This window comes from Platichthys flesus, chromosome 21 (assembly GCF_949316205.1).
Source record: "Platichthys flesus chromosome 21, fPlaFle2.1, whole genome shotgun sequence".
NCBI classification, from domain to species: Eukaryota; Metazoa; Chordata; class Actinopteri; order Pleuronectiformes; family Pleuronectidae; genus Platichthys; species Platichthys flesus.
The window spans coordinates 1,337,371-1,364,535 of NC_084965.1; the positions used below are offsets into that span (position 1 = coordinate 1,337,371).

The 27,165-nt window shown below is 45.5% G+C and overlaps 1 protein-coding gene across 1 annotated transcript; it reads right to left on the bottom strand.

Moving 5' to 3' along the window:
* Positions 1-820: 820 nt before the first annotated feature.
* Positions 821-27,165, bottom strand: LOC133933033 (uncharacterized). Its single transcript, XM_062379987.1, is given in 19 exon segments — positions 821-1,561; positions 3,216-3,389; positions 4,106-4,279; positions 4,817-4,990; positions 5,496-7,293; positions 7,513-7,747; positions 8,193-8,319; positions 10,030-10,203; positions 10,580-10,753; positions 11,132-11,305; positions 11,843-12,016; positions 12,743-14,597; positions 14,826-15,039; positions 15,355-15,505; positions 15,606-15,740; positions 21,194-21,367; positions 21,943-22,116; positions 22,530-24,761; positions 26,368-27,165. Coding segments are annotated over 19 exon segments (8,466 nt in total). The 5' UTR covers positions 26,496-27,165; the 3' UTR covers positions 821-1,536.

Sequence of the window (27,165 nt, forward strand, 5' to 3'; positions counted from 1 at the left end):
TTCAACGTGAGACATCTTTAAACTGTTATTATCTCTAATTCCTCCTTGCCCCCCCCACTCTCCAACTCGTCTCTTAAAGACAGAAATCAGACGGAGGCACTTTCCCGTCCTCATTTCCACACTAAGTCTTGTGATGTCCTGTAGTTTTCTCTTTGTCAATAAAAACTCTTTTCTCTTCTCACATTATTCTCGTAAGTTAGACAGATGTCTCACTCTGCTCCAGTTCACCTCAAACATGTTTTAAACAAGTTAAACTAACCTGAACCTGAGATAAACACAAACTTAATCTCACCTTAACTTAAACCTGAAACTACTTCATGCTTAAAAATGAAGTGAAACCATCATGTTGAGTGTCTCCACAAAATAACACAAACTGTTCAACACAACAGGTCCAACATGTTCACTGTCTTCAGGACATCATCTCTCCGACACTTTCTGTCCCTTGTCTCTGCTGGGAACCTCCCATCATCAATTATTTCCCAGCATGCTGCTGTTCCCAGAGGCCTGCTACAGTCTACCCCTGGTGGTTGTTCTGAGGTGGTGGTCGAGAACGTACAACAAGAATCTTCATCTACGTTTGTATAAAACGTCCTCGGGTCAGTTTTCTATTAAATATGGTAAAATGTTTATGAAACAGTTTCCTCAGAGACTTAAAGATGCTCTGCTCTTCATCGACTCTTCTTCATACTGTAAATGTCTCATTCACTTTTCTTCTGCTTGTTTCCATTATGTCAAACTGGTGATTTTGTTCTTTTACCTGCACCAAGGACGAGATGTTTCCACCAGTTGGTTTGAAGAGGAAAGAAAAGCTGAGTCATGATTCCAGTGAAGTCGGTGGAAGGATGTTTATTGAGCATTAAAGCAGAGACAAGTTGAAACAGAACTTTTCTCTCTGAGATGTTTTTCTTCTCGTTACATCTGGTTTGTCACAGAGGAAATGATCCATGTGTTTGACTCATAGACTGAATATAAAGGCTTTGACTGGGATGTGCTGCTGTTATACTGCAGCGCCACCTGTGGGTCAAAAATAGAAAAGCCACCACCGCTCTGCACCTGATGCAGAAATGAAAACGTCTCATTTTTAAGTCCAGAGTTTTGATCTTTTGTGTCAAAGACAAAACTCAAAGTGATTTGATTGTGTTGAACTTTGTGTTGAACTAAATCAATTTGTGACGTGAATCCAGGAACATTAAGATCATAAACAAACAGAATGTGGTTCTACACACATGGAGACAGACTGAGGGACAAAGGTGGAACAGAATAAAGGAAACTTAAACACATATATGTGACTCTTTATAGAGGGGTTATACATTCTGCTTGTGTTGTGTCATTTCAATAAACACATTCTTCATGTGGATAAACACAAGCTACATATTACAACAACCTCCTCTGATTCCTCTGGAGCTCTGTCTCCACTCTGCCTCCCAGCAACAAGGCCCAGTCAGAGCCGCTCTACACACAAGCTGCTGCTGCTTCAGCCTCTGGATCCTCAGGACACAGATCAGCCTCCGTCCACACACACTGTCCTCTTCACACTCATCTCAAGTGAGACCACCTCCACCTGTTGAGAGAAGAAGACATCAGTGTTACAGAGACTCACTTCATCAGCTGTGAGTCAGTGATGCAGCTCATCCAGTAGAAAGAGCAGCAGGGACTTCAGTCCTGTTCAGAGGTGGAGCAGCTTCCTCTCTGCTTCATGTTCACGTGTTGGAATGAACACGCTAAGAGCTCAGTGTGTGTCCTCTGCATGTCAAAGTGCAGAGTGGACACCTGAGAGGTGGATTTACTGCTGTTACAGGTGAAACCATGTTTCAGTTTCACTGTGTGTTGATGAACATCTGCTTCTGACAAACTGGGACCAGAGGAGACAGATGGACCTCAGCAGAGGTTCTGCTCTGTATAAAGAGCTCCTGGTTACCATGTGATGAGGAGAGGCTTCAGTCCCACTGATCTCAGAGCTGTAACAAAGATCCACCTGATCAGTTCTTCACTGATGAAGTGAGAGGACAAACTGTCTCAGATCAGATGAAGACGACACCGTCTCTGTCCCTCGTGTGAGGCTGTCAGCTGTGGTCCAGCTTCACTTCCTGTTCACATGAAAACAACAACAACTGTCGTCTTCACGTCAACTCAGTCACATGATCCCAAGCAGCTTGTGGCTCGTCTGATTGGCCGACTGTTGTCTCTCTGTGTATCTGTCCAATCCTGACGTCTGTCCTCATTGTCCTCTCACAGCTTCACTGAGGAAACACTGAGTCCTGAACTATGAAGACACTTCAACATGTCCAGGAGATCTTTCTGAGATCAGCTCAACTGAACCTGACAGACACAGTCAGGCTAAGTGGTCACATGACGCTGGTTATCAACTCGTTAAGTTAACTCAGGTTTTCCTCATCGAGATCTGAGCCTGCACATAAAAGGGGTGGGGTCTACTGTGTATGACCAATCACAGGCATGGACAGTTTGACTAACAGCAGAGCCTCATATTTCACAACCAGGATCAAACTGTTCTATAATAAAAATCAGAGGAGAACAAACACATGATCCAGAATAAAAGAAACTCAGTCACAGCTGCTAAATGCAGGAAGAACCGCTGGTAAAACATCTGGATCATGTCAATGTGTAAGTTACAGCGCCCCCTGGTGGCATCTGGTAAAAATATATTACGTGACCACGACATAATAACTTGTGAACAAGATAAATAACTCGAGGCCACGAGATCTGAATCTGTTGTTTACTAACAAGACGAGTGGAAGAGAAGAAGACACAAACTGTCTCACTGTCTCTGAGGACACACACTGACTGAGGTCATCTGGTGTTTTGGTGACAGGATGAGTCTGGAGACATTGAGATGTTCTGGGTGAGTTAGAGATCAACTGAACCAACCAGAAGTTGATTTAAACTTCCCTTATCCGTCCCTTTAAGGAGTGTGCACCACACAACAGTGTAGAGTCACTATGGTCAGTGGGCGGAGCTTCTATACGGGTTGATCTCCAACTTAACCTTGAGCAGGTTAGCCGTTCATCAGAAGTTACCATGGTGATTTACCTCGTTAAGAAGTGGACGAGCTTCGTAGAACTGAAAAAACTAAACCTGAAGTTAACCTGATAACCACAAATCCTGCTTGGTAGCACAGACCCTGGATCTGTGATACTGACTGTGTTTATTAAAATACTGATGAAAACAGCGTGGACTGACTCGAACCATCTACTGACCTCAGAGTCTCCAGTCGACAGGTTGGACTCTGCAGTAGATCAAGCAGCTCCTTCACTCCTGAGTCCTGCAGGTTGTTTAGTCTCAGATCCAGTTCTCTCAGATGAGAGGGGTTTGACCTCAGAGCTGAAGCCAGAGAAGAGCAGCTGATCTCTGACAGTCTGCAGCTCCTCAATCTGGATAAAGAATAAAACTTAACTGTAAATTAAACTGAATTCATTTGTGAAAATAAAGGACTTTGACTAAACATCACTCTCTCTATTTTCAGACCTGAAGTCTGAGTCAAATTGTTCTGGACATTTTCTGGAACTTGTCCTGCAGCCTCCTAATAAAGTTTCTGAGTGAGTCCATGTGAGAATAGAGCAGGTGCATGTCCAGAGGATTCACAGAGAGCCAGTGGATGTGTTGAGGACACAAACATGTGAGACAGACATGAAACTGGAAGAACACAAATATTTGAGGATGAAGAAGAGGAGCCGTACACATAGAAGACGAAGACGTCAACTTGGAAACACAAGGAGATTCCAGAGCTTTTGGTGATGAGGGCCAACGCCAATGTGGATGAACTGTAAACAACAACACTGATCTTTCCACACTAGAATTTATACGTCATGTCCGGACTCCTGCTGCTCCACCCATTCTTCATATGTCAAAATCAAACTACAGAAAATGTCCAGACACTATTTTACAGAGTTCAGTTTGGACATGTTCAGGAGTCGTGGATTACGTTCACATGTACGACACCTGGAGACGTCACTAACTCCATCAAACCTGTAACTTAACATTACTTAACATATCCATGGTTATCATGCAGATATGTGTTCTTTTTTTTCCTCGTCTGAATGTTCCCACATGTTCATTTTGCTATTAACATTAAAACATGATGTCTGACCTCAGAGTCTCCAGTTGACAGGTTGGATTCTGTAGAAAACCGCACAGGTCCTTCACTCCTGAGTCCTGCAGGTTGTTTTCTCTCAGATCCAGGTCTCTCAGATGAGAGGGGTTTGATCTCAGAGCTGAAGCCAGAGAAGAACAGCTGATCTCTGACAGTCTGCAGCCATTCAACCTGTATAAAGAAATATGAATATTAGAATGTGTCCTCCTGTTGTTGTGGATCGTCATCATGTCAACACAGACTCTCAACATGCTGCTGACCTAAGGCCAGTCTGTGACCTGAAGATAAATATCAGATCAGACATGTTGGACCATTGTTTCATTCATCAGCTTCTTCTCTGTGTGTTGGTCACTGAGCAGGTTTGTGTAATTAAACACTGTTTAAAGTAGGGATGACTCCTGACAGTCACTTCCTGTTTGTTTCTATACTTATCAACTGTCCAACGTGTTTCAATAAGAATGTGTCTTATTCTGAAAACCTGAGGAGGACGAGTGCTCGGCCTCAGTCCACATGTTATTTACTGACACTTTCTTAGTGATCAGGAGCAGGTGAGTGCAGGTGAATGGAGTTGATGAGGTGGATGTGACTGACAGGCTGGGTGAGTGACAGGTGACTGAGGGACAGTGAGCAGAGCAGAACTGAGACAATTTAAATAAATAATGACCCAATAAGAAAGAAAGTCTGAAAAGTGAAGAAGGATTTAAGGACCTCAGAGTCTCCAGTCGACAGTTTGGACTCTCCAGTCCAGAACACAGCAGCTTCACTCCTGAATCCTGCAGGTAGTTTAGACTCAGATCCAGTTCTCTCAGATGTGAGGGGTCTGACTTCAGAGCTGAGGCCACGACTTCACAGTGAGTCTCTGAGAGTCCACAACCACGGAGTCTGTAATTAAAGAAAATATCTGTTAAAATAAAAGCAGAAAACACAACATTCATACAAAACGTGATCATGTGACCCTCTCCCTGGTAAATCCCCTCTTTGCCTCATGAACATGTTAAAAACTCCTCAAGAGAATCCTTTGAGATTTGGTTCAAGCGTTCATTCAGACTGACAGAGGAACTCATTAGATTCAGGTGGTCAGAGGTCAAAGGTCAAAGGTCACAGTGACCCTCACACACACACACACACACACACCACACTAAACCACACCACACACACAAACACGCCAACCTAACTCTGATCTCCATGTCTTTGGGTTTGTGGAGGAAGCTGGAGAACCCAGAGAAAACCCGGCAGACACCAGGAGAACCTCCTCCTCCCAGAAAGGCTGCACACACACTGCAACTCCATGCTGCCCCAAACAACGAGGATCATTTAACACTGAGTGTATTTGAAGAACGACTCATCTCCACTGATTGAACATGTTATTGATCATGTCTGGACTCACCGAGCCTTCCTGCAGTTCCTCACAGCTGGGATCAGTCTCAGTCGCCCCTGGTCTGATGTGTTGAACTTCATCAAGTCCAACTCATCCAGAACCTCCTCTGACATCTGCAGCATGTAGGCCAGAGCTGAGCAGTGGATCTCAGAGAGTTTCTTCTTTGATCTGTTCTCTGACGTCAGGAACTGTTTCATCTGCTGATGAACTGAGTGGTCGTTCATCTCAGTCAGACAGTAGAAGATGTTGATGCTTCTGTCAGGAGAAATGTCATCACTCTTCATCTCCTTCAGGTTGTTGATGATTCTCTGGATGATCTCTGGATTGTTCTCTGTCCGACCCAGCAGGCCTCTTAAGACTCTCTGGTTGGACTCCAGACTGAGGCCGTGAAGGAAGCGAACAAACAGGTCCAGATGACCATTTGTACTGGTGAGGGATTTCTCCATGGTTCTCTTCAGGAGGTCATCCAGGGAGAAGGCACTGTCTGTGTCCCCATATGTTCCCAAGAAGTTGCTGAGTTCTCCTGTGTTCCTCTCGGTGTAACAGTGGAACATGTAGACTGCAGCCAGAAACTCCTGAACGCTCAGATGGACAAAGCAGTAGACTGATTTCTGGAAGATCACACACTCTCTTCTGAAGATCTCAGTCCAAACTCCTGAGTACACCGAGGCATCTGTGACATTAAGACCACACTGCTCCAGGTCTTCTTGGTAGAACATGATGTTTCCTTCCTCCAGATGTTTAAGTGCCAGCCTCCCCAGCTTCAGGAGAACGTCCCTGTCAGCCTCCGTCAGCTGCTGTGGAGTCGTCTCATGTCCCTCACCGTACTTGTTGTTCTTCCTCTTTGTCTGAACCAGCAGGAAGTGGGAGTACAGGTCAGTCAGGGTCTTGGGCAGCTCTCCTCTCTGGTCTGTGGTCAACATGTGCTCCAGAACTGTAGCACTGATCCAGCAGAAGACTGGGAGTTGACACATGATGTGGAGGCTCCTGGACGTCTTGATGTGTGAGATGATTCTGCTGCACAGCTCTTCATCACTGAATCTCCTCCTGAAGTACTCCTCCTTCTGGGCCTCAGTGAAGCCTCGTACTTCTGTGACCCTGTCAACACATGCAGGAGGGATCTGATTGGCCGCCGCAGGTCTGGAGGTTATCCAGACGAGAGCAGAGGGAAGCAGATTCCCCCGGATGAGGTTTGTCAGCAGCACGTTGACTGATGACCTCTGTGTGACCTCAGACACAAGCTCACTGTGGTTGAAGTCCAGAGAAGGTCTGCTTTCATCCAGGCCGTCAAAGATGAACAAAGGTTTACAGACAGCGAGCGTCTCTGCAGTGAGCTTCTCTAACGCTGGATGGAAAACACGGAGCAGCGTGAGAAGACTGTGCTGCTGGTCCTTCACCAGGTTCAGCTCCCTGAACGAAAGCACAGCCAGCAGACCCACATCCTGGTTCTCTAAACCCTCTGCCCAGTCCAGAGTGAACTTCTGCACCGAGAAGGTTTTTCCAACGCCAGCGACGCCGTAGGTCAGGACAACTCTGATGCTGCTCTGCTGGTCAGTGGAGGCTTTAAATATGTCGTGGACCTTGATGGGAGTGTCATGGAGGATCTTCATCTTGGAAGCCGTCTCAAGCTGCCTCACCTCATGTTGAGTATTAACCTCTTCACTCTGTCCCTCTGTGTGTATGTAGAGCTCAGTGTAGATCCTGTTGGGGAGGGTTCTACTTCCTGTTTCATCAGCTCCTTCAGTCACATGTTCAGATCTCCTCAGACTGAGCTTATGTTCATCTAAAACCTCCTGCAAACCACGATCTGCTGAAAGACAAGAAACAATGTCAGAGACAGAGAATCTGAGAAGCTGCTGATTGTTTTCATCAGATACAGAAAAACTACAGAAAATAAAAGCTTTTTAACTTTGTGCTTTTCTAACGATGTTAAATGTTGATGCTGTATGAAGGAACAAAATAAAACCACATGAGCTGTTGTCAGAAGTGAAGACATCAGCAGACACATGTACAGTGCTGCTCTGACCGTCTGTCTGACCTCCAGCTCCTGTTCTGGATCTTTGTCCACACTGGGGACAGGAGGAGTCTCCTGAAGAACCCAACTGGTCCCAGTATGAGGTGATGCACTGTCTGCAGAACCAGTGTCCACAGCTGGTGGAGACTAGATCCTTCAGGACGTCCTGACACGAAGCACAGCAGGACGACTGCTCCTCCTCAGAAACATGACTCCTCTTCCTCTCCCTGTGAAGACATGTCCTGATAACTCACATGTCACAGTCACAGGTTGTCATTACTTCTGTCAAGGAGGTTTTGTTTTCACCCAGTATGTTTGTGTGTTGGTTGGTTCGTTAGTGGGATTATACAAAATGACAGATTACCAGTAAACTTGGTGGAAGGCTGTGGTCTGTGAACCAGATTGGGGGGGGGGGGGGGGGGGGTCCTCTTTCACAGACATGTTCAGAGGACTGATGTTTACAAGTTTGTCGAACTTGGTGCAGATCCAAATCAAAATGAGTCTCTAGTGGATTTCAAAGTGGTTTCATAAGGAGCGTGTTGGTTCTTGGTGGAGGTCTGAGCTCTTTGAGTGATTCTGAGAGATTAGTCACTAACTTCAATGAAGCTGTGTCCTAATGCAGGGGCCACACTAGAGGAAACTAGATCCTCTTCAGAGCAGGTCACAGTAGAAACAGTCTCTTACTCTGTGTGTGAGGGTCCAGGTTCATTACTGAGGAGTGGAGGAAGTTCTTTGGACCGGTCAGTCTTCAGAGACACACAGCTGAACCCTGGAGACTCTGCTGGGTCCTCTTCCTCCTCATAACCACTCATCTTCAGTCTGAGAGGAGAAACACTGTGAGCTCAAAGGAACCATCACACACACACACACACACACACACACACACACACACACACTCTCATATTTATGACTTGAATATGGTCATAAATATGAATACTACCTTGTATATAAGTACATATTGAACATTAGTTATCCAGCTGTCAGTCCCTCACTTCCATTGTGTGTGATAAGGACTGAACTGTCTGTAGGAGAGACTCACTTCATCAGCTGTGAGTCAGTAATGCAGCTCATCCAGTAGAAAGAGCAGCAGGGACTTCAGTCCTGTTCAGAGGTGGAGCAGCTTCCTCTCTGTTTCATGTTCACGTGTTGGAATGAACACGCTAAGAGCTCAGTGTGTGTCCTCTGCATGTCAAAGTGCAGAGTGGACACCTGAGAGGTGGATTTACTGCTGTTACAGGTGAAGCCATGTTTCACTGTGTGTTGATGAACATCTGCTTCTGACAAACTAGGACCAGATAAGACAGATGGACCTAAGCAGAGGTTCTGCTCTGTATAAAGAGCTCCTGGTTACCATGTGATGAGGAGAGGCTTCAGTCCCACTGATCTCAGAGCTGTGACAAAGATCCACCTGATCAGTTCTTCAGACACAGTCAGGCTAAGGGGTCACATGACGCTGGTTATCAACTCGTTAACTCAGGTTTTCCTCATCGAGATCTGACTGGCGCATAAAAGGGGCGGGGTCTACTGTGTATGACCAATCACAGACATGGACAGTTTGACTGACAGCAGAGCCGCATATTCACAACCAGGATCAAACTGTTCTATAATAAAAATCAGAGGAAAACAAACACATGATCCAGAATAAAAGAAACTCAGTCACAGCTGCTAAATGCAGGAAGAACAGCTGGTGAAACATCTGGATCGTGTCAATGTGTAAGTTACAGCGCCCCCTGGTGGCATCTGGTATAAATATATTACGTGACCATGACATAATAACGTGTGAACAAGATAAATAACTCGAGTCCATGAGATCTGAATCTGTTGTTTACTTACAAGATGAGTGGAAGAGAAGAAGACACACACTGTCTCACTGACTCTGAGGAAACACACTGTCTCACAGTCTCTGAGGACACACACTGTCTCACTGTCTCTGAGGACACACACTTACTCTGAGGACAAACGCTGTCTCACTGTCTCTGAGGACACACACTGTCTCACTGTGTCTGAGGACAAACACTGTCAAACTATCTCTGAGGACACACACTGTGGTGGAAACCTCTGACATCACTACTCAATAGAAACACATGGACCTGTCTCCAGGAAGCTGACTGAGGTCATCTTGTGTTTTGGTGACAGGATGAGTCTGGAGATATTAAGATGTTCTGGGTGAATTAGAGATCAACTGAACCAACCAGACGTTGATTTAAACTTCCCTTATCCGTCCCTTTAAGGAGTAAGGAGAGTGTGCACCACACAACAGTGTAGAGTCACTGTGGTCAGTGGGCGGAGCTTCTATACAGGTTGATAACCAAATTAACCTGGAGCAATTTCGCCGTCATCAGAAGTTACCATGGTGATTGACCTCGTTAAGAAGTGGACGAGCTTCGTAGAACTGAAAAAACTAAACCTGAAGTTAACCTGATAACCACAAATCCTGCTTGGTAGCACAGACCCTGGATCTGTGATACTGGCTGTGCTTAGTAAAATACTGATGAAAGCAGCGTGGACTGACTCCAACCATCTACTGACCTCAGAGTCTCCAGTCGACAGGTTGGACTCTTCTTTAGATCAAGAAGCTCCTTAACTCCTGAGTCTTGCAGGTCGTTGTGTCTCAGATCCAGTTCTCTCAGATGAAAGGGGTTTGACCTCAGAGCTGAAGCCAGAGAAGAACAGCTGATCTCTGACAGACTGCAGCACATCAACCTGGATAAAGAATAAAACTAAACTGTTAATTAATGTTCATGTGTGAAAATAACAGACACATATTCATGTCAGCACAGACTCATAATATGGAAGAAAAATATGAAATCAGACATGTTGGATTAAAAACGAGTCCTGATTCAGTACAAATAGATTATTTGGACCCGGTCTCTGTCCTGCAGATCAGTTCAGGAAATCCAGAACTAAACTCAGTGTTTTAACAAGTAGCTGAATATTTAAAATATCACAGATTAATTAATGAATGGTTTCAAGTTATGTATGAAGAGGAATTATGTTAAATTAGAATTAAATGAGACAAATTGTGTATAAATGCTGTATTATAGATATGAGATCTACAAAAGTCAGTTAGTGAGCTGACCCCAGAGTCTCCAGTCGACAAGTTGGACTCTTTAGAAAAACACACAGCTCCTTCACTCCTGAGTCCTTCAGCCTGTTGATGCTCACATCCATTTCTCTCAGATGAGAGTGATTTGACATCAGAGCTGAAGCCAGAGAAGAACAGCTGATCTCTGACAGTCTGCAGCTCCACAACCTGGATAAAGAACAAAACTTAACTGTAAATTAAACTGAGTTAATGTGTGAAAATAACAGACACATATTCATGTGAGCACAGACTCATAACATGGAAGATAAATATGAAATCAAACATGTTGGACTAAAAACGAGTCCTGATTCACTACAAATAGATTATTTGGACTCGGTCTCTGTCCTGCAGATCAGTTTAGGAAATCCAGAACTAAAATGAGTGTTTTAACAAGTAGCTGTATATTTAAAATGTCACAGATTAATTAACGAATGGATTCAAGTTATGTAGGAAGAGGAATAATGTTAAATTAGAATTAAATGATAAATAACGTGTAAATAATGTATTATTGATATGAGATCTACAAAAGTCAGTAAGTTAACTTACCTCAGAGTCTCCAGTCGACAGTTTGGATTGTGTAGAAAACCACACAGCTCCTTCACTCCTGAGTCCTTGAGGTCGTTGTCAGTCAGATCCAGTTCTCTCAGATGAGAGGGGTTTGACCTCAGAGCTGAAGCCAGAGAAGAACAGCTGATCTCTGACAGACTGCAGCCCCTCAACCTGGATAAAGAAATATGAATATTAGAATGTGTCCTCCTGTTGTTCTGGATCGTCATCATGTCAACACAGACTCTCAACATGCTGCTGACCTCAGTCCAGTCTGTGACCTGAAGATAAATATCAGATCAGATATGTTGGACCATTGTTTCATTCATCAGCTTCTTTTCTGTGTGTTGGTCACTGAGCAGGTTTGTGTAATTAAACACTGTTTAAAGTAGGGATGGCTCCTGACAGTCACTTCCTGTTTGTTTCTATACTTATCAACTGTCCAACGTGTTTCAATAAGAGTGTGTCTTATTTTGAAGACCTGAGGAGAACGAGTGCTCGGCCTCAGTCCACATGTTATTTACTGACACTTTCTTAGTGATCAGGAGCAGGTGAGTGCAGGTGAATGGAGTTGATGAGGTGGGCGTGACTGACAGGCTGGGTGAGTGACAGATGACTGAGGGACAGTGAGCAGAGCAGACCTGAGACAATTTAAATAAATAATGACCCAATAAGAAAGAAAGTCTGAAAAGTGAAGAAGGATTTAAGGACCTCAGTGTCTCCAGTCGACAGTTTGGACTCTCCAGTCCAGAACACAGCTCCTTCACTCCTGAATCCTGCAGGTAGTTAAGACTCAGATCCAGTTCTCTCAGATGTGAGGGGTCTGACTTCAGAGCTGAGGCCACGAATTCACATTGAGTGTCTGAGAGTCCACAAGCACCGAATCTGTAATTAAAGAAAATGTAAAATTTGTGAAAATAAAATCAGAAAACACAACATTCATACAAAACGTGATAATGTGACCCTCACCCTGGTAAATCCCCTCTTTGCCTCATGAACAAGTTAAAAACTCCTCAAGAGAATCCTTTCAGATTTGGTTCAATTCAGACTGACAGAGGAACTCATTAGATTCAGGTGGTCAAAGGTCAAGGTCACACAGCATGTTCATGGCTTCTTCAAGTCTCAGGTCTGTCTTTAGGGAATTCTTCACATTTTGACCAGTTGGACTCAAAGATAACTGATTAGATTTCAGTGGTCAAAGGTCAAAGGTCACAGTGACCTCATATTATGTGAATGCAACATGTAAAGAACCTTGAGGGACGTACACTGCAATAGTTGGTGGTGGCGTACAAACAAAGGATGGGAACTCACACGCACACACACACGCGCAAACACACACACACACACACACACAAACACACCACACACGCACAGACACTCAGTCTCAAATCAACCTAACTCTGATCTAAATGTCTTATGGTTTGTGGAGGAAGCTGGAGAACCCAGAGAAAACCCTGCAGACACCAGGAGAACCTCCTCCTCCCAGAAAGGCTGCACTCACACTGCAACTCCATGCTGCCCCAAACAACGAGGATCATTTAACACTGAGTGTATTTGAAGAACGACTCATCTCCACTGATTGAACATGTTACTGATCATGTCTGGACTCACCGAGCCTTTTTGCAGTTCCTCACAGCTGGGATCAGTCTCAGTCGCCCCTGGTCTGATGTGTTAAATTTCTTCAGGTCCAACTCATCCAGAACCTCCTCTGACATCTGCAGCATGTAGGCCAGAGCTGAGCAGTGGATCTCAGAGAGTTTCTCCTCTGATCTGTTCTCTGACGTCAGGAACTGTTTCATCTGCTGATGAACTGAGTGGTCGTTCAACTCAGTCAGACAGTGGAAGATGTTGATGCTTCTGTCAGGAGAAATCTTATCACTCTCCATCTCCTTCAGGTTGTTGATGATTCTCTGGATGATCTTTGGATTGTTCCCTCTCCGACCCAGCAGGAATCCTAAGGCTCTCTGGATGATCTTTAGATTGTTCCCTGTCCGATCCAGCAGGCCTTTCAAGACTCTCTGGTTGGACTCCAGGCTGAGGCCATGAAGGAAGCGAACAAACAGGTCCAGATGACCATTTGTACTGGTGAGGGATTTCTCCATGGTTCTCTTCAGGAGGTCACACAGGGAGAAGTTACTGTCTATGTCCCCATATGTTCCCAAGAAGTTGTTGAGCTCTTTTCTGTTCCTCTTGGTGTAACAGTAGAACATGTAGACTGCAGCCAGAAACTCCTGAACGCTCTGATGAACAAAGCAGTAGACTGATTTCTGGAAGATCACACACTCTCTTCTGAAGATCTCAGTCCAAACTCCTGAGTACACCGAGGCCTCTGTGACATTAAGACCACACCGCTCCAGGTCTTCTTGGTAGAACATGATGTTTCCTTCCTTCAGATGTTTAAGTGCCAGCCTCCCCAGCTTCAGGAGAACTTTCCTGTCAGCCTCTGTCAGCTGCTGTGGAGTCGTCTCATTTCCCTCACCGTACTTGTTGTTCTTCCTCTTTGTCTGAACCAGCAGGAAGTGTGAGTACAGTTCAGTCAGGGTCTTGGGCAGCTCTCCTCTCTGGTCTGTGGTCAACATGTGCTCCAGAACTATAGCACTGATCCAGCAGAAGACTGGGATTTGACACATGATGTGGAGGCTCCTGGACGTCTTGATGTGTGAGATGATTCTTCTGCACAGCTCTTCATCACTGAATCTCCTCCTGAAGTACTCCTCCTTCTGGGCCTCAGTGAAGCCTCGTACTTCTGTGACCCTGTCAACACATGTAGGAGGGATCTGATTGGCCGCCGCAGGTCTGGAGGTTATCCAGACGAGAGCCGAGGGAAGCAGTTTCCCCCCGATGAGGTTTGTCAGCAGCACGTTGACTGATGACCTCTGTGTGACCTCAGACACAAGCTCCCTGTGGTTGAAGTCCAGAGAAGGTCTGCTTTCATCCAGGCCGTCAAAGATGAACAAAGGTTTACAGACAGCGAGCGTCTCTGCCGTGAGCTTCTGTAACGCTGGATGGAAAACACGGAGCAGCGTGAGAAGACTGTGCTGCTGGTCCTTCACCAGGTTCAGCTCCCTGAACGAAAGCACAGCCAGCAGACCCACATCCTGGTTTTCTAAACCCTCTGCCCAGTCCAGAGTGAACTTCTGCACCGAGAAGGTTTTTCCAACGCCAGCGACGCCGTTGGTCAGGACGACTCTGATGCTGCTCTGCTGGTCAGTGGAGGCTTTAAAGATGTCGTGGACCTTGATGGGAGTGTCATGGAGGATCTTCATCTTGGAAGCCGTCTCAAGCTGCCTCACCTCATGTTGAGTATTAACCTCTTCACTCTGTCCCTCTGTGTGTATGTAGAGCTCAGTGTAGATCCTGTTGGGGAGGGTTCTACTTCCTGTTTCATCAGCTCCTTCAGTCACATGTTCACATCTCCTCAGACTGAGCTTATGTTCATCTAAAACCTCCTGCAAACCATGATCTGCTGAAAGACAAGAAACAATGTGAGAGACAGAGAATCTGAGAATCTGCTGATTGTTTTCATCAGATACAGAAAAACTTCAGAAAATAAAAGTTTTTTAACTTTGTGCTTTTCTAACGATGTTAAATGTTGATGCTGTATGAAGGAACAAAATAAAACCACATGTGCTGTTGTCAGAAGTGAAGACATCAGCAGACACATGTACAGTGCTGCTCTGACCGGCTGTCTGACCTCCAGCTCCTGTTCTGGATCTCTGTCCACACTGGGGATAGGAGGAGTGTCCTGAAGAACCAGACTGGTCCCAGTATGAGGTGATGCACTGTTTGCAGAACCAGTGTCCACAGCTGGTGGAGACTGGATCCTTCAGGACGTCCTGACACGAAGCACAGCAGGACGACTGCTCCTCCTCAGAAACATGACTCCTCTTCCTCTCCCTGTGAAGACATTTCCTGATAACTCACATGTCACAGTCACAGGTTGTCATTACTTCTGTCAAGGAGGTTTTGTTTTCATTCAGTATGTTTGTGTGTTGGTAGGTTCGTTAGTGGGATTGTAAAAAACCACAGATTACCAGTAAACTTGGTGGAAGGTTGTGGCCTGTGAACCAGATCGGGGGGTGCTCTTTCACAGACATGTTCAGAGGACTGATGTTTACCAGTTGGTGGAATTTGATGCAGATCCAAATCCAAATGAGTCTCTAGTGGATTTCTAAGTTGTGTCCTAATGCAGGGGCCACACTAGAGGAAACTAGATCCTCTTCAGAGCAGGTCACAGTAGAAACAGTCTCTTACTCTGTGTGTGAGGGTCCAGGTTCATTACTGAAGAGTGGCGGAGGGTCCATGGACCAGTCACTCAACAAAGACAGACAGCTGGACCCTGACGACTCTGCTCTCAGTCTGTGGTCCTGACCTCTGCAAACACAAACATATTTTTATTCAGAACACATCATTCACTGGTTCATTCTCTGAGGACTCAGTTTGGAGGTTCACATGTTTGTAGCAGGTATCTTACTGTGTGTGTGAGGGTCCAGGTTCATTACTGAAGTTTAGAGGATCATCATTGGACGTGTCACTTTTCAGAGACATACAGCTGGACCCTGGAGACTCTGCTCTCTCCTCTTCCTCCTCATAACCACTCATCTTCAGTCTGAGAGGAAAAACACTGTGAGCTCACAGGAATCAGGACTTACCAGTCTGTTCAAGAAACACACCCAAAAAAATACCACACAAACACGCACACCCACACACAAACACACACACACGCACGCACACACACACGCACACACAAACACACACACACACACACATGCACACACACACAAACACACACACACACACACAAACACGCACACACACACACGCACACACACACGCAAACACACGCACACACAAACACACACACAGACACATAAATGCAGTTATGCAAATGTATCTGTTCAATACACAATATTCACATTACTATAAATCAGGGGTTCTCAAACTTTTGCAAGCTGGGCCCCCCCAAAACTGGTTAGGGGTAGCCCCCCCCCGCCGCCCGCCACCGCCGCCCTCAACTACACCACTATATATAGATAGATAGATATATAGATAGATAGATAGATAGATAGATAGATAGATAGATAGATAGATAGATAGATAGATAGATAGATAGATAGATAGATAGATAGATAGATAGATAGATAGATAGATAGATAGATAGATAGATAGATAGATAGATAGATAGATAGCATATTGTTATTGATAGGCCTGACATTTCAAGGCTAGGCTTTTGTTATTGTTAGGCCTATACAGACAATTATTATTACTATTTTACTATTTATGATTAGGATTAGGATCAGTAGTAGTAGGCCTATTAGTAGGCTATTCATATTAGCAGCTATGTGAGCCTGCATGCTTTCTTATTATAATAATCATCATTATTATCACCATCATTATATTATTATTATTATAATTAATGATAATCTACCAATTATTATGATATTATTATATCATAATATATTAAGTGTTATTATTGCTATCATTAGGATACTGTTATTATTATGGGCCTCTTGTGATCTTTAAAAATATCTTGCAGTTCTGTCAATGTCTGTACTCCCCAAATTCCACCAACATGTCTCCTGCGCCACGATATGAGTCAAGACTTTGGACCATGTTTACACCAGCATGGCTGGTGCATACAAAGCCGTCCCCCTCCCCCACCTAGGACAGTCTGACCACCTCTCTTTGATCCTACTCCCCAAGTACACACCACTCATCAATCGTGTGAAACCCACAGTGAGGACAGTTAAAGTGTGGCCAGAGGGAGCAGACACTGCACTCCAGCTCCGGTTTGAACACACTGAACTGGAGGGTGTTTGCTGTTCAGGCCACACTGGACTCCCACACGGACATCGACTCCTATACCTCTTCCGTTCTGGACTTCATCAACACCAACATCAACAGTGTCACAACCCTCAAATGAATCAATACATTCCCTAACCAGAAGCCATGGATGAACAGAGAGGTCCGCCTACTGCTGAAGGCATGAGACACCACTTTCAGAACAGGTGATGCTCAGGCCTACAGTTCATCCAGGGCTGACTTGAAGAGGGGCATCAAGAATTCCAAGCACTGCCACACGCTAAAGATTGAGAAGCACTTCAAGAACAACTCTGACCCCAGACGTATGTGGCAAGGCATCCAGGCTGGCCCTGATGGCATCCCCAGACGCGTGCTCAGGGCATGTGCTGGGCAGCTAGCTGAGGTCTTGACTGACATATTCAACCTGTCACTGGCCCAAGCAGCTGTCCCCACATGCTTTAAAACCACCTCCATCAAGCCGGTGCCAAAACACTCCACTGCAGCGAGCGTCATCGACTTCCGCCCTGTTGCGCTCACCCCCACGATTATGAAGTGCTTCGAAAGGATGGTCATGGCTCACCTCAAAACTGATTAAAAAACTCGGTGACCTAGGCATCAACACTTCCCTCTGCAACTGGATACTGGACTTCCTATCCAACAGAACCCAGTCTGTTAGGTTAGATAACCAGACCTCCTCAACCCTCATCCTGAACACCAGCATGCCACAGGGCTGTGTGCTGAGTCCTCTCCTCTACTCCCTCTTCACCTATGACTGCACACCTGTACATGGTTCTAATAGCATTGTCCAGTTTGCAGACGATAATACACTGATTGGCCTCATCAGCAACAACCATGAGTCGGCCTACACAGAAGAGGTCCAGCACCTGGCGGAGTGGTGCACCGACAACAACCTGGCTCTCAACACCAAGAAGACCAAAGAGCTCATCGTGGACTACAGGAAGAAAGGTGGCTCACACACCCCCATCCATATCAACGGGACGGAGGTTGAGCGTGTCACCAGCTTCCAGTTCCTGGGTGTCCACATCTCTGAGGATCTTTCTTGGACCCTCAACACCTCAACCATGGTCAAGAAAGCTCACCAGCGTCTCTTCTTCCTGAGGAGACTGAAGAAGGCCCATCTGTCTTCTCAGATTCTAGTGAATTTCTACCGCTGCACCATCGAGAGCATCCTCACCAACTGCATCTCAGTGTGGTATGGCAGCTGTTCTGTTGCGGACCGGAAATCACTGCAGAGGATGGGGAAAACTGCCCAACGCATCACCGGTTCCTCACTCCCCACCATTGAGGCTGTCCAGAGCAAGAGATGTCTGCGGAGGGCGCACAGCATCATCAATGACAGCTCACACCCCAGCCACAGACTGTTTTCCCTCCTCCCTTCTGGGAGGCGCTACAGGGTCATCCGTTCCAGGACCAGCAGGTTCAGGAACAGCTTCATCCCTGCGGTTGTCACCCTGCTAAACTCTGCACCACAGTGAAGGCATTCATTCTATCAGCGAGGAGTAGAATGTTAGATTCGGGCCTTGCAGAGACCGGTTAAGGCCATTCAGCCGGTCAAAAATATCCATCAAATAGGAGAGAGAGGCAAGCCACATGCCATCATCCAGTTGCCTTGCCAGATCTGTTTGACTTTCAGTCATAACAACTTTACCTCCTCTCACAGCTCATACAGCCGTTGTAACATCCGCCCCCTGGAGAGCCAGCGAACTTCAGTGTGCAGCAACAGCTGTTCATGCCCTGACCCCATCTCCTGGCAGACGACCCCAAACAAACGGGAGTTAAGTGGACAAGCTTTAATACTGTGAGTTATTTTCACGGCCTGGTGAAGCACTAACAAGATAAGCGGAGGCATCTTCTTGGCAGTTCAACAATATTCGGCAGAGTTCTGCTACTGCAGCACAATGTTTTTTACAAAGGCTTTGAGTTGAATATGATCATAAATATGAATATTACCTTGTATATACGAACATAATGATCATTCATTAGTTCTCCAGCTGTCAGTCACTCACTTGCATTGTGTGTGATAAGGACTGAACTGTTTGTCTGTAGGAGTGACTCACTTCATCAGCTGTGAGTCAGTGATGCAGCTCATCCAGTAGAAAGAGCAGCAGGGACTTCAGTCCTGTTCAGAGGTGGAGCAGCTTCCTCTCTGCTTCATGTTCACGTGTTGGAATGAACACGCTAAGAGCTCAGTGTGTGTCCTCTGCATGTCAAAGTGCAGAGTGGACACCTGAGAGGTGGATTTACTGCTGTTACAGGTGAAGCCATGTTTCACTGTGTGTTGATGAACATCTGCTTCTGAAAAACTGGGACCTGATGAGACAGATGGACCTCAGCAGAGGTTCTGGTCTGTATAAAGAGCTCCTGGTTACCATGTGATGAGGAGAGGCTTCAGTCCCACTGATCTCAGAGCTATGACAAAGATCCACCTGATCAGTTCTTCACTGATGAAGTGAAAGGACAAACTGTCTCAGATCAGATGAAGACGACACGTCTCTGTCCCTCGTGTGAGGCTGTCAGCTGTGGTCCAGCTTCACTTCCCGTTCACATGAAAACAACAACAACTGTCGTCTTCACGTCAACTCAATCACATGATCCCAAGCAGCTTGTGGCTCGTCTGATTGGCTGACTGTTGTCTCTCTGTGTCTCTGTCCAATCCTGACGTCTGTCCTCATTATCCTCTCACAGCTTCACTGAGGAAACACTGAGGCCTGAACTATGAAGACACTTCAACATGTCCAGGAGATCTTTCTGAGATCAGCTCAACTGAACTTGACAGACACAGTCAGGCTAAGTGGTCACATGACGCTGGTTATCAACTCGTAAGTAAACTCAGGTTTTCCTCATCGAGATCTGACTGGCACATAAAAGAGGCGGGTCTACTGAGTATGACCAATCACAGACATGGACAGTTTGACTGACAGCAGAGCCTCATATTTCACAACCAGGATCAAACTGTTCCATAATAAAAATCAGAGGAGAACAAACACATGTCACAGCTGCTAAATGCAGGAAGAACAGCTGGTAAAACATCTGGGATTGTGTCAATGTGTAAGTTACAGCGCCCCCTGGTGGCATCTGGTAAAAATATATTACGTGACCACGACATAATAACGTGTGTGAACGAGATAAATAACTCAAGGCCACGAGATCTGAATCTGTTGTTTACTAACAAGACGAGTGGAAGAGAAGAAGACACACACTGTCTCACTGACTCTGAGGACACCCATTGACTCTGAGGACACACACTGTCTCAATTACTCTGAGGACACACACTGACCCTGTGGACACACACTGTCTCTGAGGAAACACATTGTCTCTGAGGACACAAACTTTCTCACTGACCCTGAGGACGAACACTGTCTAACTGTCTCTGAGGACACACACTGTGTCACTGACCCTGAGGACGAACACTGTCTCACCGACTCTGAGCACACACACTGTCTCACCATCTCTGAAGACACACATTGACTCTGAGGACACACACTATCTCACTCACTCTGAGGACACACACTGACCCTGAGGACACACACTGACTCTGAGGACACACACTGACTATGAGAACACACACTGTCTCACTGACGATGAGGACACACACTGTCTCACTCACTCTGAGGACACACACTGACCCTGAGGACACACACTGACTATGAGGACATACACTGACTATGAGAACACACACTGTCTCACTGACGATGAGGACACAAACTGCCTCACTGTCTCTGAGGACATACACTGTCTCACTGTATCTGAGGACACACACTGTGGTGGAAACCTCTGAAATCACTACTCAATAGAAACACATGGACCTGTCTCCAGGAAGCTGACTGAGGTCATCTGGTGTTTTGGTGAAAGGATGAGTCTGGAGACATTGAGATGTTCTGGGTGAGTTAGAGATCAACTGAACCAACCAGACGTTGATTTAAACTTCCCTTATCCGTCCCTTTAAGGAGAGTGTGCACCACACAACAGTGTAGAGTCACTGTGGTCAGTGGGCGGAGCTTTTATATGGGTTGATCTCCAACTTAACCTGGAGCAGGTTAGCCCTTTATCTGAAGTCTCCATGGTGATTGACCTGGTTAAGAAGTGGACGAGCTTCGTAGAACTGAAAAAACTAAACCTGAAGTTAACCCGATAACCACAAATCCTGCTTGGTAGCACAGACCCTGGATCTGTGATACTGACTGTGTTTAGTAAAATACTGATGAAAGCAGCGTGGACTGACTCGAACCATCTACTGACCTCAGAGTCTCCAGTCGACAGGTTGAACTCTGCTTTAGATCAAGCAGCTCCTTCAATCCTGAGTCCTGCAGATCGTTGTCACTCAGATCCAGTTCTCTCAGATGAGAGGGGTTTGACCTCAGAGCTGAAGCCAGAGAAGAACAGCTGATCTCTGTCAGTCTGCAGCTCTTCAACCTGGATGAAGAAATATGAATATTAGAATGTGTCCTCCTGTTGTTGTGGATCGTCATCATGTCAACACAGACTCTCAACATGCTGCTGACCTCAGTCCAGTCTGTGACCTGAAGATAAATATCAGATCAGACATGTTGGACCATTATTTCATTCATCAGCTTCTTCTCTGTGTGTTGGTCACTGAGCAGGTTTGTGTAATTAAACACTGTTTAAAGTAGGGATGACTCCTGACAGTCACTTCCTGTTTGTTTCTATACTTATCAACTGTCCAACGTGTTTCATTAGAATATTTCTCATATATTAATTATTATTAATTATATATTCATATATTAAGTTTTCGAAAACCTGAGGAGGACGAGTGCTCGTCCTCAGTCCACATGTTATTTACTGACACTTTCTTATTGATCAGGAGCAGGTGAGTGCAGGTGAATGGAGTTGATGAGGTGGACGTGACTGACAGGCTGGGTGAGTGACAGATGACTGAGGGACAGTGAGCAGAGCAGAACTGAGACAATTTAAATAAATAATGGCCCAATAAGAAAGACAGTCTGAAAAGTGAAGAAGGATTTAAGGACCTCAGAGTCTCCAGTCGACAGTTTGGACTCTCCAGTCCAGAACACAGCAGCTTCACTTCTGAATCCTGCAGCATGTTTCTACTCAGATCCAGTTCTCTCAGATGTGAGGGGTCTGACTTCAGAGCTGAGGCCACGACTCCCCAGTGACTCTCTGAGAGTCGACAACCAATGAGTCTGAAATTAAAGAAAATATCTGTTCAATAAAATCAGAAAACACAACATTCATACAAAATGTGATCATGTGACCCTCACACTGGTAAATCCAGAACATGTTGAAAACTCCTCAAGAGAATCCTTTCAGATTTGGTTAAAACATTCATTCAGACTAACAGAGGACATCATTAGATTCAGGTGGTCAAAGGTCAAAGGTCAAGGTCACAGAATATGTTAATAGCCTCTTGAAGTCTCAAGACTGTCTTTAGGGGATTTCTTCACATTTTTGACCAGGACCTGGAGGGATAGACAATGCACTGGTTGGGGGCAACACCATGCTGCTCAAAACAATGAGAATCATTTGACACTGAATGTATTTGAAGAACGACTCATCTCCACTAATTGAACATGTTGTTGATCATGTCTGGACTCACTGAGCCTTCCTGCAGTTCCTCACAGCTGGGATCAGTCTCCGTCGACCCTGGTCTGATGTGTTGAACTTGTCCAGGTCCAACTCATCAAGAACCTTCTCTGACATCTGCAGCATGTAGGCCAGAGCTGAGCATTGGATCTCAGAGAGTTTCTCCTTCGATTTGTTCTCTGACATCAGGAACTGTTGCATCTGCTGATGAACTGAGTGGTCGTTCATCTCATTCAGACAGTGGAAGAAGTTGATGCTTCTTTCAGGAGAAATGTAATCACTCTTCATCTTCTTCAGGTTGTTGATGATTCTCTTGATGATCTTTGGATTGCTCCCTGTCCGACCCAGAAGGCCTACTAAGACTCTCTGGTTGGACTTCAGACTGAGGCCGTGAAGGAAGCGAACAAACAGGTCCAGATGACCATTTGTACTGGTGAGGGATTTCTTCATGGTATTCATCAGGAGGTCATCCAGGGAGAAGGTACTGTCTGTGTCCCCATCTGTTCCCAAGAAGTTGCTGAGTTCTTCTGTGTTCCTCTCGGTGTAACAGTGGAACATGTAGACTGCAGCCAGAAACTCCTGAACGCTCAGATGAACAAAGCAGTAGATTGATTTCTGAGAGATCACACACTCTCTTCTGAAGATCTCAGTACAAACTCCTGAGTACACCAAGGCCTCTGTGACATTGAGACCACACAAGTCCAGATCTTCTTGGTAGAACATGATGTTTCCTTCCTTCAGATGTTTAAGCGCCAGTCTCCCCAGCTTCAGGAGAACGTCCCTGTCAGCCTCCATCAGCTGCTGTGGAGTCGTCTCATGTCCCTCACCGTACTTGTTGTTCTTCCTCTTTGTCTGAACCAGCAGGAAGTGGGAGTACAGGTCAGTCAGGGTCTTGGGCAGCTCTCCTCTCTGGTCTGTGGTCAACATGTGCTCCAGAACTGTAGCACTGATCCAGCAGAAGACTGGGAGTTGACACATGATGTGGAGGCTCCTGGACGTCTTGATGTGTGAGATGATTCTGCTGCACAGCTCTTCATCACTGAATCTCCTCCTGAAGTACTCCTCCTTCTGGGCGTCAGTGAAGCCTCGTACTTCTGTGAACCTGTTAACACATGCAGGAGGGATCTGATTGGCCGCCGCAGGTCTGGAGGTTATCCAGACGAGAGCCGAGGGAAGCAGATTCCCCCGGATGAGGTTTGTCAGCAGCACGTTGACTGATGACCTCTGTGTGACCTCAGACACAAGCTCCCTGTGGTTGAAGTCCAGAGAAGGTCTGCTTTCATCCAGGCTGTCAAAGATGAACAAAGGTTTACAGACAGCGAGCGTCTCTGCCGTGAGCTTCTGTAACGCTGGATGGAAAACATGGAGCAGCGTGAGAAGACTGTGCTGCTGGTCCTTCACCAGGTTCAGCTCCCTGAACGAAAGCACAGCCAGCAGACCCACATCCTGGTTCTCTAAACCCTCTGCCCAGTCCAGAGTGAACTTCTGCACCGAGAAGGTTTTTCCAACGCCAGCGACGCCGTTGGTCAGGACGACTCTGATGCTGCTCTGCTGGTCAGTGGAGGCTTTAAAGATGTCGTGGACCTTGATTGGACTGTTGTGGAGGATCTTCATCTTGGAGGCAGTCTCAAGCTGCCTCACCTCATGTTGAGTATTAACCTCTTCACTCTGTCCCTCTGTGATGTAGAGCTCAGTGTAGATCCTGTTGAGGAGGGTTCTACTTCCTGTTTCATCAGGTCGTTCAGTCACTTGTTCACATCTCGTCCTCACACTGAGCTTATGTTCATCTAAAACCTCCTGCAGACCACGATCTGCTGAAAGACAAGAAACAACGTGAGAGACAGAGAATCTGAGAATCTGTTGATTGTTTTCATCAGATACAGAAAAACTACAGAAAATAAAAGCTTTTTAACTTTGTGCTTTTCTAACGATGTTAAATGTTGATGCTGTATGAAGGAACAAAATAAAACCACATGTGCTGTTGTCAGAAGTGAAGACATCAGCAGACACATGTACAGTGCTGCTCTGACCGGCTGTCTGACCTCCAGCTCCTGTTCTGGATCTTTGTCCACACTGGGGACACAAGCAGTCTCCTGAAGAACCCGACTGGTCCCAGTATGAGGTGATGCACTCTCTGCAGAACCAGTGTCCACAGCTGGTGGAGACTAGATCCTTCAGGACGTCCTGACACGAAGCACAGCAGGACGACTGCTCCTCCTCAGAAACATGACTCGTCTTCCTCTCCCTGTGAAGACAGTTCCTGATAAGTCACATGTCACATTCACAGGTTGTCCTTTTGTCATGATTGATTGACAGCTTCAAGATGAATGCAGTTAAGAATCTGAAGTCAGGCAGACTCCAGAGTAAAAAGTATTTTTTATGAAGCACATTTAAACTGATTAATAATGGAGGTATGAGAAGCAACCCTAACCCTAGAAATACTGCCAATTGTTTCCAGAGTCATAAGGTCAGAGACTTTTCACCATTGAAATCTAAACAGTTCATCTTTAAGACCAAGTGACAAGTGGTCAAAATGTGAAGGAACAACCAACGTGACCTTCGACCACCGTGACCTTCGACCTCCCAAATCTAATCAATCAACCTGTGAGTCTAAGAGAACATCTGTACCAAATTTGAAGAAAGTCCCTCAGGGCGTTCTTGAGATTTCCCATTCACGAGAATGAATTTCAGACAGAGCCTGAAAACATGGGGCTTCTGGTTGCTGGGTGTCACAGAGTAAAGGGTCTCAAGTGGTTTGAGGGTCATATAATTAACTTTGTTTTCAGTGACTTGTACAAAGCTCCAGGGTTTGATATCATAAAGGCAGTTAATAAAATGTATTGGGGCAAGCTGCAGTCTGCATTAAAGTTAGAAAGACGATTGTACTTTTGATGGATCGAGCAGAGAAGTCTCAGGAACAGTGAAAATAAAAGTGGTTCATGAATTGAACCTTGATGGTCACAACAATCGATGGAGCAGAGGATGAAAGAAGGTTCAGTCTCTCGTTAAGGAAGTGAAACGTTTCAACACTGGACGATGAAGACCAACTTCCACCTCGAGGTGTTTTACAAACATGTCAGGACTGTGTGGAACGCTGTGGTGACGTCCAGCAGAACTAAACCAGCACCAGACCCAGAGCCACAGATAGAAGGATGATGTCATGAACCTTCAACAGAGCAGATTCTAATGAGCTGAGCCACAAACACACTGGAGTACGTTAAAGATCCTCAAAGAGAAACCTGGGAGAAGTTATTATGGTCACTGGGATTCACGGTGGTTTCTTTAGATGAGTGGATGGTGCAACTTGCTTCTCTGTCAGACCTCGATGCAGAATGACTCCACGTAATTTACATTGCTAACCTCCACAGAGTAAGATCAGTGTGACCCCTGGTTTCTAATGATAGAATCTTCTTCACCTGGTTCAAGAGCCCATCTCCTGTTACAAGCAGTGACCTCAACTAAATAAACAGAGAGCAGTTTAGAGGCTGAAGGTTTGTGGTCTGTTACTTTATGTGTGAGGTGGAAATATATTAACATTAATGTGTTTAAAACTAAAACACAGTAATGTTGATGTTGCGTCAGACTCCTGAGATCTTCTATTCTTCCACCTGTGTCACTGAAGATCACCCGTTGGATCAGCTGGGGCCCTGCAGCTACTCCGTCCCCCTTTGTCCACAATTAATGTGTTTTCTTCTAAGATAATGTTACAAGAACAAAGTGACCTCAGTGGTCAGCATCAACACACCAACATTAAAAACATATTTAGAGCTACAAGCAGTGACCTTCACCAAATAAACACTGAGAGAAAGTGGAGAGTTTGCAGGTTCACATGTTTGTAGCAGGTCTCTTACTCTGTGTGTGAGGGTCCAGGTTCTTTACTGAAGTGTAGAGGTTCTCCCATGGACCGGTCACTCTTCTGAGAAACACATCTGAACCCTGGAGACTCTGCTCTGTCCTCTTCCTCCTCATAACCACTCATCTTCAGTCTAAGAGGAAAAACACTGCGAGCTCAAAGGAATCAGGACAAACCAGTCTGTTCAAGATACACTCCTAAAAATACCAAGCAGGGAAAAACACACACACATACACATGCACACACACATACACACACACACACATACACACACACACACACAAACACACACACACACACACACACACATTCAGGTGACTGTACCGTATGATTGTGAAAACACGTTGTGTTATTAAACACTTGATGAACAGATGTGATGAAGATAAAAAGTGAAACCGTGAGTTAACTCTGTAAATTAGTCCTTTGAAGGCTCTTTGATCCAGACCTGCTGTTCACATCTGTCTCTGGGATCAGGTGAAAAACACTGTGAACTCAAACTCACACAATGAAGCCAGGTAGTAAACTCAGTGTTTCTTCAAATAGAACAAACGCTCCTACACTGTGTCCCTGTTGTCACGCTAACCTGAGACAGTTGTAGGTTTAATGTGTTGCCAATCACAGCGTCGAGTCAAACTGTTGATTGACTGACAGAAGTTCATCCTGAATCTTCTTCTCTCTAAAGTCCACGAGTAGAAAACTGACTCAGAATCAGTGACAGTAAAATAATATGAATGAATAATATAAATGTTGCTGAACACTCACCAGCCTCAGACTTCACGTCTCCTCCGTCTGCTCC